General features: G+C 43.7%; 1 protein-coding gene across 3 annotated transcripts in view; it reads left to right on the top strand.

Moving 5' to 3' along the window:
- foxp2 (forkhead box P2) overlaps nucleotides 1-12,263 on the top strand; it is a 101,686-nt gene that overhangs the window by 63,063 nt on the left and 26,360 nt on the right. For all 3 annotated transcript variants that reach the window (XM_029494710.1, XM_029494709.1, XM_029494711.1), the window contains exons 6-9: nucleotides 6,120-6,257; nucleotides 7,822-7,911; nucleotides 9,792-9,972; nucleotides 11,248-11,533. In XM_029494710.1, the coding sequence (XP_029350570.1) occupies nucleotides 6,120-6,257; nucleotides 7,822-7,911; nucleotides 9,792-9,972; nucleotides 11,248-11,533 (695 nt within the window). The remainder of the gene's footprint in view (nucleotides 1-6,119; nucleotides 6,258-7,821; nucleotides 7,912-9,791; nucleotides 9,973-11,247; nucleotides 11,534-12,263) is intronic.

The following is a 12,263-nucleotide window of genomic DNA, read 5'->3' as shown; positions in this document are numbered from 1 at the left end:
AAGTGAGCGTTGCAACTGCTGCTCTGCCCTTTTAGCACTATCAAGCTGAGAATACCTTTTTACAAGACTAATAACGCCCATCTTATCTGTGCAATGCTCCACTCAAGTATGAATGAAAATATTTTAAGGTTTTTGTAGTTGTTTTATGAATGGGAAGAGCTTTAGCCCTGTTTTCTGTAGAGTTTCCCATCCAGGCCAGTCAAATTGGCTGTGGGCACTGGGCCATCTTAGGAAGTGTCACACTTTAAAGGTCAGATCCACACGTCTCACCACTGAGCCAATATTATCTCGATAGCGGCTCTCATCTGCTTATTGGCTCTCATCCGGAACACACAGACACGGATGCAGGGAAAAGGACTGCAACGCTAGGCTTGAATATAGCTTAGCTGACTCCAGCGTACGTGGCTAAAGGATGGTAGTTCACATTTACATTTATGAATATATCTTTCCACTTCATCCCCTCTGGTTGGATCTGAAAATAGAGAAAAATTATCACAGCGAAGGAAAAAAAGAGAGGGGGAAAATATTATGTTATTCATGAGGAAAACTTGTGTTGACTCTGAGAGAGTAAAAGAAAAAAAAAACGTCAGCACATTTTAAGTCAAACACCCTTGGTTACTGCTTTTGTAACCAGAAAACAAGATTTTTTTATTTTTTTTTTACTCCCCATCTCCCTCCCTACCTCTATTTTTTCCTGCACCTACAGGACAAGATTGCTAAATTGCGAGGACAGTGCAGGTTCATCATTGTGATGCAAAAGAAGTTGAAATGCAACCCCAAGGCGAGGTAGCTGAGTTTGGGGGATCAAGAGAAAGTGAGAGGGAGGGATAGGAAAAAAAAAAAACGCAGCTCAGACCTTTGATGTAGCAGCAACAAATTTACCTTGTGACAGAAGATACATGGGTGCAATAAACGAGTTATACCAGCCCTTACACATGCAATCTGATGATTCTGGCCAGGGTGTTAATTGGATCCTAACCGGCAGATCTGATACGCCCGGGCCCCGGTGGTGAGGGAGAAAGCCTTTCCAAGTGATGAACTATAATTCACTGAGCTGCTTGAAGCACTTGTAATTTACTGTGTGTCACTGATGAAGAGGCTGATCCGGTGGAGGCCATATTACCTGCAACATCAGAGGGAAGTCACCCCCCCACCCAAACCACCCCTCTCACTTGTACTCACTCACTTCCTTTCTATTTTCAGCACTCTCCTCTCTCTTTTTTACTTACTTTAGCATCCACCCCCGCCACCATCCCCTAACTGTCTCCCCCATTTGCTCTTGAAATATGTGCACCTTCAGGGAGGCATCACTTGGGCATGAATTGTGCTGTTTTAATGATAAAGGTGTGACAATTTGTACTGATAATGGCACCAACAATGTGCCCAAGCGATGTCACACAGCTCCACTGGTGCACACTGTATTTGACTCTTAATCAATGACTATCTGCATGTAGAGATAAATCAATATGGAAATTGTGCTAAGCCCATCTCAATCTCCTCAGGCTTTTTTTATTAGGGGCTTTTACATGATGGGTCTTTATGTTTTGATAGATTGCACTTCCCATGCACTGCTGCCACACTGCTATGGAAATTGATTTAGGAAAACATTTAGTAATCTACTTAGCTTCAACCCTGACAATCTAGAGTATTGATCTTCCTAAGCTGAAAACACGGCATGCATTTGAGCGAGTGTAGCTCGCATGCATGCATATGTGATTTTTACGTAGTAAACACGTGTACCACAGACTTGAACTTCAGAGTGAGCCACTTTCCAGGCCAGCTGCCCCGTCGCCGCTGTGGTCCTCACCTGGAGGGTCCCAGCTATCAATAATCATGTGGCAGTAATTGGCTAGTAAATGAGCAGTGTCAGCTGAAAGGTAGCTGAGAGGTCAGATGTCCAAAGCTACAAAGGGGGGTCTCAGTTTGGGCCCTGTGCCCCCTGGGATGCTCAGGAGATTTAGATGAAATAGGGAGTAAGGGGTGGCAGTGGAGAAGTCTCGGCTTCTTTTTTTTTTTTTTTTTTTTCTTCCTGATTTCTCTCTCTTTTCCTCTGTGTAAAATGAAGCTAGTAGTTTAATTAGCAGTGACTTTCTCTGCCAAGGATCCACAGTAATTACTGACTAGGACCCTTCCATGTTTCATTGTGTTTATCTATGTGCTGTGTCTGTAGTGCAGCTCAATCCCCTTTTCAGTGCTACAGGAGAAACCTCTGTGGTTGATAACCACCCTGCGTTCGTTGCCCCCACAATGTTTATGGCCAGCATGCAATCACCAGTTTCCCCCTGCTTATTACTGCTAAGTGAATTGTATAGCAAGAAATCGAATACAAGGAATTCCTCTCTGGTGGACTTTAATTGTTTAAGTTTGAACTCTGATACACCACTTATCTGCTGCTTTAGGTAATTTGAGTTCACTCATAAAAACTCATTGCTATAAAGATAAAGCACCACACAGTGGAGTGGGTGTAATTGCTGAAAGTGCGCTTGTCTGTTGGTCCGGATAGTTAGAGGTAGGCATCTGTCTGAGCCAGCCAGTGATGCAGCATACTGTAGATGTGCTGTTTTTGCATTTAATGCCAGAGTGGCCAGTTAAATCAAACATAACAGGGGACCTGGGTTCCAGCTTTGCCAGTAGGCGATACCTCAGTTCTCTGCAGAAGAGTCTGACCTTTTGCAAGGCATTGGATAGGCCGGTTATAGGCTGTAGGTGTGACAAGAGTGGTGTAATGATCTGCTTGTTCTGCTGAGGGTCCCACTAGTGTTTTCACATCAGGAGCCAATTTAAAGGTCCTTTGTTGTGCACTCCATTTTTGAGGGAAAGCCACATGGCTTCAAAGTTCATGTCAACACAGCTCATTGTTCAGCTGAAGACATTGGATATAAACAAATAGGTTCTCACAGTGTGGAAAAAATATCCAGTTTCTTCCGAAAGAGTGATATTCAACTCATTTCTGTCTGAATTTGTACAATTAAAAACCGGAATAGCACCTTTTCTGTTATTAAGGTCCCCAGTGACCACATCAACTGCAGTTAATTTCAAGTGATTCAATAAATCCCATTAATATTTTTTTGTGCATCAGTAGTGGAAATATATCCTTTTGCATTCCAGAGAAACAGAGGCATAGCCCAATTGGATATCATGGCTCCTCTTCTGTGAAAGAGAGTCTATTCATGGTGCTGTGTGGATGTTTATGTCACTGCTATCGTCTAGTAAATGCTCATTAATTTTATCCCTTCGTGGCAAAATCATTTCTAGGAGAGGCAATTCAGCCTCCTGTTCCTTTCAATTCACCGCACACGTCAATCAAGCCCTTCTGCAGTATCCAGCAGAATGGAGGTGTTATATTCCTGCAATTATCATGTCATATACTCGAAAATGTAAATGAACGTGTGTGTAAAATTAAATTTATGGGTTGTCAGTGAAGAATAAGAACCAGGAGAGCAATTACTTATCTACTTTCATCTTGGACCCTCTGATACGTCAAGCAGAAAAGCATGCAGTTAAATGCTGGAATTAACATTATGCTGCACTTCACAATGGACGTGGGCCAGTGCCTTTTACCCCCTCTCTTTCTTCCACCTGCCTGTTCTTCCTGTTTCTTCCCCCCTTTTGTTTAGAGCAGTTGTGAACTGAAGATGATTATCACCCGTTACATCTTTAAAAAGCTGATGAAAGTGGAAAAACGTCCCCATTTCATAACTGACTTATTTGGTGTTCTATTTTAGTTTTTTCTGCTGTTTATTTATTTATTTTTTTAATTCAATGTTGTTGAAAGCCTACATTATTAATTTACAAGAACCTGTGATATTTCACCACTTTCACAGTGAAGAAAGTCTTTACTGTATTTATATTTACTTCCCTTTTATCTAAGGATCCATATTTGTGTTAAATCGTACATGTCTAAGCCTGCATTGCTTTTGTGAACCAGCACATCTTTGAGCCGGCATTCAATTAATGGTCTTAATGAGTGTTTCTCTCATGTTGTTTCTCAGCTGCACTTGTCCTATTGTCACTGCATCCAACACAAAACCAGGAGCGACTGCGGGGGTAATTACTTACCTTGCAAATGCACCTTCAAGGGTTAATAACATTGAAGGTGTAAGCACAGCATTTGCATAATTACACACAGACTGGTTAATTTGAAACTTTTGACGGCTTTTGTTCGGAACCTCGCTTATTGTAAATGCATTCTCTCTTTGCGCTCTCTCATTGAGGAGTCCAGAGCAGAAAAGAGATGTACCACAACATCCTCCTCCTCCTCCACCTCTTCCACCTTAGATGGAGTCCCTTCTCTCTAAGACCCTAATGAACAATGGAGGCAGGATTTGTTTGAATATGAATATGAATGTGCAGCGGGGCCGGCTGGAAGTTGACCTTCAGCTGTGATTTTCAGTTCATCAGGATTAGTCAAGGCGGGCGATCAGGAGCCACTAATGCATAATGACTTCTAAAATGAAAAATGTGTAGTGACCATGCAAATGTCTCGGCTAATCAAAGAGGGGGGAAAACCTGGGTTGGGGGGTAGGCGTTGAGTAGAGGAGAGTTAAACAAGGACGTGTCAAGGCCTGACAGAGAGAGAGAGAGAGAGGGAGGGAGGGAGAGAGAGAGAGAAGAGACATGCATGGAAAGTAATCAAGGCAGCTTGATTAGCTGGCGATGAGGACAGGGATGTCTTACTGGCCCCTTGACACGCCATATAGGCGAGTTACTGTCATGGCAGCTCTATGCCTAACACTGTAGCAATTAGCGTCAGCGAAGGTGTTACTACATGTTGACGTTTTAATTGTGTCATAGTAGCGTAAAGCTTGTCTGTCAAGAATCTGTTGGCAGGACGCAGGAACCATCCCTAAAAAAATGTTACAATTAGATCACTGTTGTGCTCGAAACGTCAAACTGCTTTGTGTCTAAGATGATTGCATAACATTTTAAAGGTCACACAGTAAAAGAAAAGGTGACTGGACTCGGCCAATTTAGACAATTGTGTGAAAATACATCTTACTCAGTCAAGGAGACGCATCTGGTGAACCATTGTGTTCTGCAAATGTATTTAATAATAAATCATTAACTCGATGTTGATTTTATTTTGCTGTAACTCAAAAGTAAACACACTTCAAATGTGTTGTCTTTTCTTGACAGAGGTTGTTCAATTTTTAAGCAGCCACAAGGAGCTGAAACTGTGCAGTATGACTGTTAGCCCACTCTCCCCTGTTAAAATATGTGCTCACAATCAAAGCGCAAAGAGAAGCAAGTCTTTTTTTTTTATCTTCATCTGATGTCTCAGAAGTGACTTTCACTACCGTCTTAGAATTTGGTAGAAATATAGAATATGTGTCTGTTTTGTTTTGGTGAAGGTACTCTTCTGCTGCAGCCTGACAGCTTGTATTTTAAATGATTACCACCTTTAAAATGATATATTTTTCAAAATGATGGGAAACATACCTTAATGAGAATGTAAAACTATGTATGCGGAAGTTTTCACGTATTTTTTTTTTTCCATCCCTTCAAACATAAAAATATTGCTCAGGGTGAACCCCCAACCTCACAGCCACGACCCACCACGCAATGCTGATTGTGCCTGCCATGTGTCCACTTCATCAGTGTAGTTTAATCAACTTTAGAGTTGTGCATTTTCACGCTGTTTTACAATGGCGGCCCTGATAGGCATGTTAAAGTGGGGGAGTTCAAGGGTCCTGCTAATTAAGGTCTACGTCTATTTAAATCCCTTACTATTCCCGACGGGAGGAGGCAGGAAAATAAGATGAGCAACACAAAGGCACAGCACCCATCTGTCCTTCAGCATCTCCTCTAAGCGTCTAAGCTCTCCCTACCTTTCAGTCACCAATTACCACGCTCCCAGTAGATCCATGCCAGTAGGCCTGACGCACGTCTCTGATGCTCTATTTTTCTAACTTTCTCCCTTTTTACTTATTTATCCATCCATTTCACTTCTCTGCTCTCGCTGGTTACTTGTCTCTGCTGTCCTCACTCAAATTTATCATCCATTTTCCATCCTTTGCACCCAATCCTGGTCATCAACCCCCGAATTCTGCCTCTTCCTTTCTATTCCTCTGTTTTCTGTCGCTCACTCCACCCGTTCCTCTCTCGTGCTTCCCGTCCAGGTTCCAGTGTCGGTGGCCATGATGAGTCCCCAGGTGATCACGCCGCAACAGATGCAGCAGATCCTCCAGCAGCAGGTGCTCTCCCCTCAGCAGCTCCAGGCCTTGCTCCAGCAGCAGCAGGCTGTTATGCTACAGCAGGTGCATATACACATTCACCCTTAAATACATAAGCACCTTGACAAACATTTAGTCTCAAACCTTCTTGCAAACGCTTAGGTTTAACTCAACAAATGAACTATAATTAGAATGCACAAATAGGCACAGGCAGAATAGTAAGAGCACCCATCCAAATGTAAACCTGTATTTTTTTCAAACTTAATTCACATAATGACACACGCACACACAAGAAAACACACATAACCCCAAAACATCCCTGAATCACTACTGCGTCTTTTCATCCCAGCCACCAGTCGCTCATGCCAACTCACCGCAGCCTAGTGTCCTTGACACGCTTACCAAGAGGAATCTGAAATTGACGCACTTGTTCATGTCACCTCTAATTAACTGTCTCTGGTGTGTTGCTGGTTCAATTCCCTGACAAGCATCCATCAGGGACCGAGAGAGTAGGGCATAGTTGGGTTGAACACAAGAAACTGAATGATAGGTGATGGATGATGTAATATTTGGAATCAGCATGAGAAAGCACACACTTGGCACAGTTTTGTGTCAGAGTTGAAATACATTTCTCATTCATAGATTTGATTAAAGAAAAGAGAATTGCTTAATTAAGAATGTCAGTCATCCAGATTAGTCCTCTTCATTAAGACTGGTCAGATTCCAGATTAGATTTCAGTACAATGGCATGCCTTTTCACTTGAAACGTGGCCAGTCATTTTATCTTATTGAATAAAATTTGTCACGTGGGAGAATAAACAAGAAATGGGGACCCACAGGATCAGTTAGCAAGGAGCAAAATCTGCAGTTAATGGATGTTGATAAACTGATTTTACCACGCATCACAAAAGATTGTGCTTTGGAGCATTGCTCATGGGCTCCCATTTGTTTTTAATATGAATATTTGTCAACTTGTGGATATTTCCAAAAGATTTAGAACAGAACTGGACTCTGCGTTTCAGTGGCCCATGTCACACATTTCTACTCCAGGCCAAACAGCCATGTGAGGTTTACATGAAATAAAACTAAAACCATCTTTTAAATAGCTGTCATAGCCTGTGTGTTAAATGAATCAGTTCAATGTACTGAACCTGTCCCCGCAAGGGATTATTCTGTTTGTTTCAGCCACTCCAAAGGAAGTCAGAGCATTCTGGCAGCCAAATGTGCAATTAATATGATGAATTGTTGCCCCTTACAGAACTGTGGGACTATTAAATGTCCATATGGAAAAGACTCTGAAAGGCAGCAAAGATAGAAATGCCAAAAGCAGAAGAAAATATTATATATTATGTGCAACAGTCTCTAGAACCAACATATGAAGTACAGCTGGAACTTAAGCAGTGTAGGCAAGATTAAGAGGTCTATTTAATTGTAAAGGATCTATTTTGATGATTTTGGCATGTGAAGAGTGACATTAAGTCCAAAAATGACATTAAGTCAGAGATTTATCATTCAGAACAGAAAAAAAAACTAAAACAAGTCTTAAATGCTAGTAATAGTTATTTAAGGATGACTTCAGGATTTGCACTTACATATATATTTATATATTCTCAATCTTCCACTTGTGTTTGTGCATGTGTGTGTACAGCAACACCTGCAGGAGTTTTATAAGAAACAACAGGAGCAGCTTCATCTGCAGCTTCTCCAGCAGCAGCACCCTGGCAAGCAGGCTAAAGAGGTATGTTGGACTTGTCCATGAGTAGAAATTGGGGTTAGGTGTGTTTTAGATGCATGTTTAAATCAAGGGCCTTCCTTACTGTCAAACCAGCGCCAAAGCAGGACAGCATCTATAATACTGCTGCTCTTCTTGGGAATGACTCCATTAATGAATCATTGCAAGCAGCGATTACCAACACAATACTCACACATTCACACACACTCAGCGGCTTACTGAAAAGAGATGGGAGATAAAAGGTCCTGGGTCCAACTCATTAATGAAGTGTTTCTGTGGGCGTGCAAACACATGCAAACACATGCACCACTGCTAAAGTTACAGAATGCAATGCTCATAAATCACAGTGACAGGCAGACGTTGGACAGACATGGCTGTGTCGCGTTCCTCTATCAGAGGAGGGGAGACGCGCATGACAGCCTTAGTCATATTTGCGTAACCGTGTTGCTGCTGAACCCTGAGATCCAGTCCGGGGACACATCCAGACAACACTGTACGTGCGGAAGCAGTTAAATTGATCAGAAAAAAGGTATCACACAAACAGACACTGTCTGTCCTTCATTTTTCTCTCACTGTGCATTGCACCTCTCGGTGTCTCCTCAAGCAGCCCATTATGCTGCCCCTACAGGAAGCCACAACTGACCTCCCGGCGGCTTTGTTTCTGTTTGGATTTGTGAATAGAGTTTTTCAGGGCCCCCGCCATCAAATATGGAATAGAAATTGCTCCCTTATTTCTCTTGAGGCAGGGTGGAGGTGTATGGAGGGCAAACTGCCTCCCTCCATCACGCCATTATGCAGCCTGTTTTCCAGTGAGCGCATCACAAGTTTTACCCACCCCCTGTGCCTCCACCTCTGTGATTTTCCAGGCCCACTGTGATATAAACATACAGAAACATACAATGGTGACATGCTATGTGCACATACACACATGTATGTGGAGGAAAGCCAAATTGAAAAGCATCAAAATTACAGTCAAAACAACAAAACCAACCCGCGCACCCACCATCCCTTTATAAACACTGAAAGCCAACTACTACCTGAGTTTTCCCTGTGTGATTCATAACTTAAAATAGACATGTGAGATAATGCCCTGTTTCAAAGCTTAGAGCCAAAGCATCACTACCTCTCAGACTTGTTTTGCAGCGATGACTGAGCTTGATGTTTTTCATTTTGTTGTTGTTGGTGTTTTGCACCAGGCTCAGCAATTGCCTGTCTGGCCCAGCCATAAACAACTCTGTTAGGCAGCGAGGAGAGCAGGAAGGGGGGGCGAAACTGAGGTTGGGGGGGGGTGTTGAGACATTGTGCGTGTGTGTGCGTGCGCGCGTGTGTTTATATTTGCGTCTGTGCATTCACACGCACATGATGCCGTAAATCTCATTCTGCCAGCTCCCTCTGGCCACATAAGCTGTAACAGACCATCAGTGAAGGCGAGACAATTAACTATCAGGGGTGGGGGGTTGTGGGGGGGTAGGATGGAGGATTATACCAGAGGCTTAGTATCATACACAATCGCAAGCCACATACGCTGACAGGCTTGAGAGCTGGTATATCAGCACAGCTTTGCGCCTGTTTGTGAATGTGTTCTCATGGACACATACAAAGAGATAAGAAGGCACCAGTGCTGTGGTACAGCCCAAAAAACAGGAGGGAAGACTAACTGAGCACAGACAGAGAGGGAGAGCATGCAGAGGCAGAAGAAACGCCAGAGAGGTATAGCTAAGGTCACGGCAGAGGCGAGTGAGTGCAGACACTCTGTGCCCACACAGTACAAACACCGTCTTCTCGCTCCTCTCCCTCTTGCTCAGTTGTTAATTCGTCTGTAATTTTCCCTCCCTCCTCTCCTCTCCGCTCCTCTCTTGCTCCTCTCTTCCTCCTCCTCTCTATAGCAACAGCAGCAGCAGCAGCAGCTGGCCGCCCAGCAGCTCGTCTTCCAGCAGCAGCTCCTGCAGATGCAGCAGCTCCAGCAGCAGCAGCACCTGCTCAACATGCAGCGGCAGGGCCTGCTCTCGCTGCCCGGGCCCGCCCCCGGCCAAGCCGCCCTGCCCGGACAGACCTTGCCCCCACCAGGTAAGAGGAGAGGGGTGTTAGTTCCAGAGGAGGGGAGGGAATGTCAAGCGGTGTGAGGAAGAGGGAGAAGGGAAGTGTTGGATGTGGCCGTGTTGAGCCTGAGCATGTGACTTGCCACAGTGATCACATGCTTCCTGTGTTTTGTCTGCAGGTGTGTTTGACACTGTCTGGGTGTCTTTCATTGTCCCTTCCTGCTGTCAGCTTTCCATCGTGCGTCTCCAAGCCTGTCTGTCACACTCCCCTTCTGTCTTCATGTCCTGACTATCTTTGTTTTTGCTCATTTGTATGCACCTATAACCATTCTAAGTATTTTTGTCTCCCTTCTCCTCATTGGTATGCTCTTCCGCCATCCACTTTTTCATCTAACTCCAAAATGATTATTTTTTTTTAGTCTTCCATTTGTCCTTTCTCTCTCTGTTTTCTTTTTTGATTATGCCTTTCTTTGTCTACCTGTGTGTCTCTCTCAGCTCTGCTCTGCTTGTGCTTGTTTTTGTTGTTTCTCCATCTCTGTTTCTGTTCCCCAGCTACCCACCCCCCACCCCCCACCCCCTTAACCCAGTTGTTATTGTTGTTGTTGTTGTTGTTGTTTACTGCCTTCACTGAGAGCCAGAGGAGAGGAGCAAGAGAATAATAAAAGGACAGACAGAGATAGAAAAAGAAAGAAAGCAAAAGCAGCCTCCATTTTCTCCCTCTGATCCAAGTAAACACCTATGTTTGTTGTTTATCACCAAAATAGTGAAGACAGAAAACAACAGGGAGGGAGATAAATCAAAGGGGTGCATATTACCTAATTAGTTTCCAAGCTGAAAAAAAGCCATGGACGAAACAACTTCAAATTCAGTCTCGTCTCTGTAATAAGTTCTTGCTGACACATCATGTTTGAGAGCGACATGAGGGATCAGTCAACAGGTAATATCAATGTCTAGCTGAACAAGATAAAGAAGAGTACGGAGCTGCTTTGCAGATCAGTGCAGTAATTCAGGTGTGTGGTGAAGCAACACAGGACGACAGTGTCTTCCAGAAGACAAGGCCTTTAGCCATGCAGGCTACACAACTTTTGCAGTTGCTGCACAACGTGGGCAGAGTTTGGGGTTCAGCTTTTGTGTCCGATTGGATGCCACACCTTGCATGTATTGATAAAGCACATTTGACTGTCCTTTTCATCTTCTTGCTCTTCTTCTCGTAATCTCCCTACTCATTTCCCTTTTTTATTCCTCCTCCTTCGTCCGGTCTCTTTTTTTTTAATCAATTTTCTCTCTGTCTTGTTTTGTCTAGCTGGCCTGAGCCCGGCAGAGCTCCAGCAGTTGTGGAAGGATGTGACCGGAGGTGGCGGTCACAGCATGGAGGACAACGGCATCAAACACAGCAGCAGTGGCACTGGCACCGGCGGGACTGGCGGCGGTTTAGACCTTTCCACCAACAACTCTTCTTCAACTACCTCCTCCTCCAATCCCGCCAAAGCATCACCGCCCATCTCTCACCATTCCATCGCCAACGGACAGTCCCCGGCCGTCAACCACAGAAGAGAGAGGGAAAGGGAACGCGAAAGGGAGCGAGAGAGGTATAAACAATAAAAACGCCACCCACCCACCTTTTTGATACGGCACCAAAGGAAAAACATGTTTGTTACCCATCAGATAAGCTTGTGTTTACACTTTGATTTAGTGTAGGAACAAATTAGAACTCTGCACTAACACCCCGAGTATTTGTCCTCGTTTATAGCAACAGCGTCACTTCTATGGGGAAAGCATGATGTTTTGTTTATTTGTTCAATTGTTTGTTAGTCTTGATAATAATAAAAAAAAAATCTAGCCTTTTTCTCCCAGGGGACCACATGCACCATTGAACGCACTTAGCTTGCACACAGATATCAAAAGCAGGGAAAGGAAGCCATGCAGGCAGGCGCACTAACAACAAGCCTCTCTGGCAGGCAAGACAAGGTAACCTGCTTGTACATTAAGTATTTAGTGCTTTTTCTCTTTTTTTTTTTCTCTTTTGAAAATTACCTTCCTTGCTTACTTGTCATGTAAACAGAATTCGCGATGCCTTGAGTGGCGTTTCCAGGATGTTTATCCTTGTGATGGCGTCCTTTATAAATGCACCCAGCGCCAAAACACTGACTATTCACATATCTGCCTATCTGGCCCATGCATTATTCAAAGGCTTTTCTTGGGCGATATTATAATAAGGACTTAGAGTAGTGGTGTGTGTGTACATGTCTGTGTCGATGCTCGGTTGAGACTTGCACTGGAGGTGGAAGTGCTGTGTAATTGGTTTAAAGTAGATGCTAT

This window comes from Echeneis naucrates, chromosome 23 (genome assembly GCF_900963305.1).
Source record: "Echeneis naucrates chromosome 23, fEcheNa1.1, whole genome shotgun sequence".
NCBI classification, from domain to species: domain Eukaryota; kingdom Metazoa; phylum Chordata; class Actinopteri; order Carangiformes; family Echeneidae; genus Echeneis; species Echeneis naucrates.
This window is presented reverse-complemented; position numbering and strand designations above follow the sequence as displayed.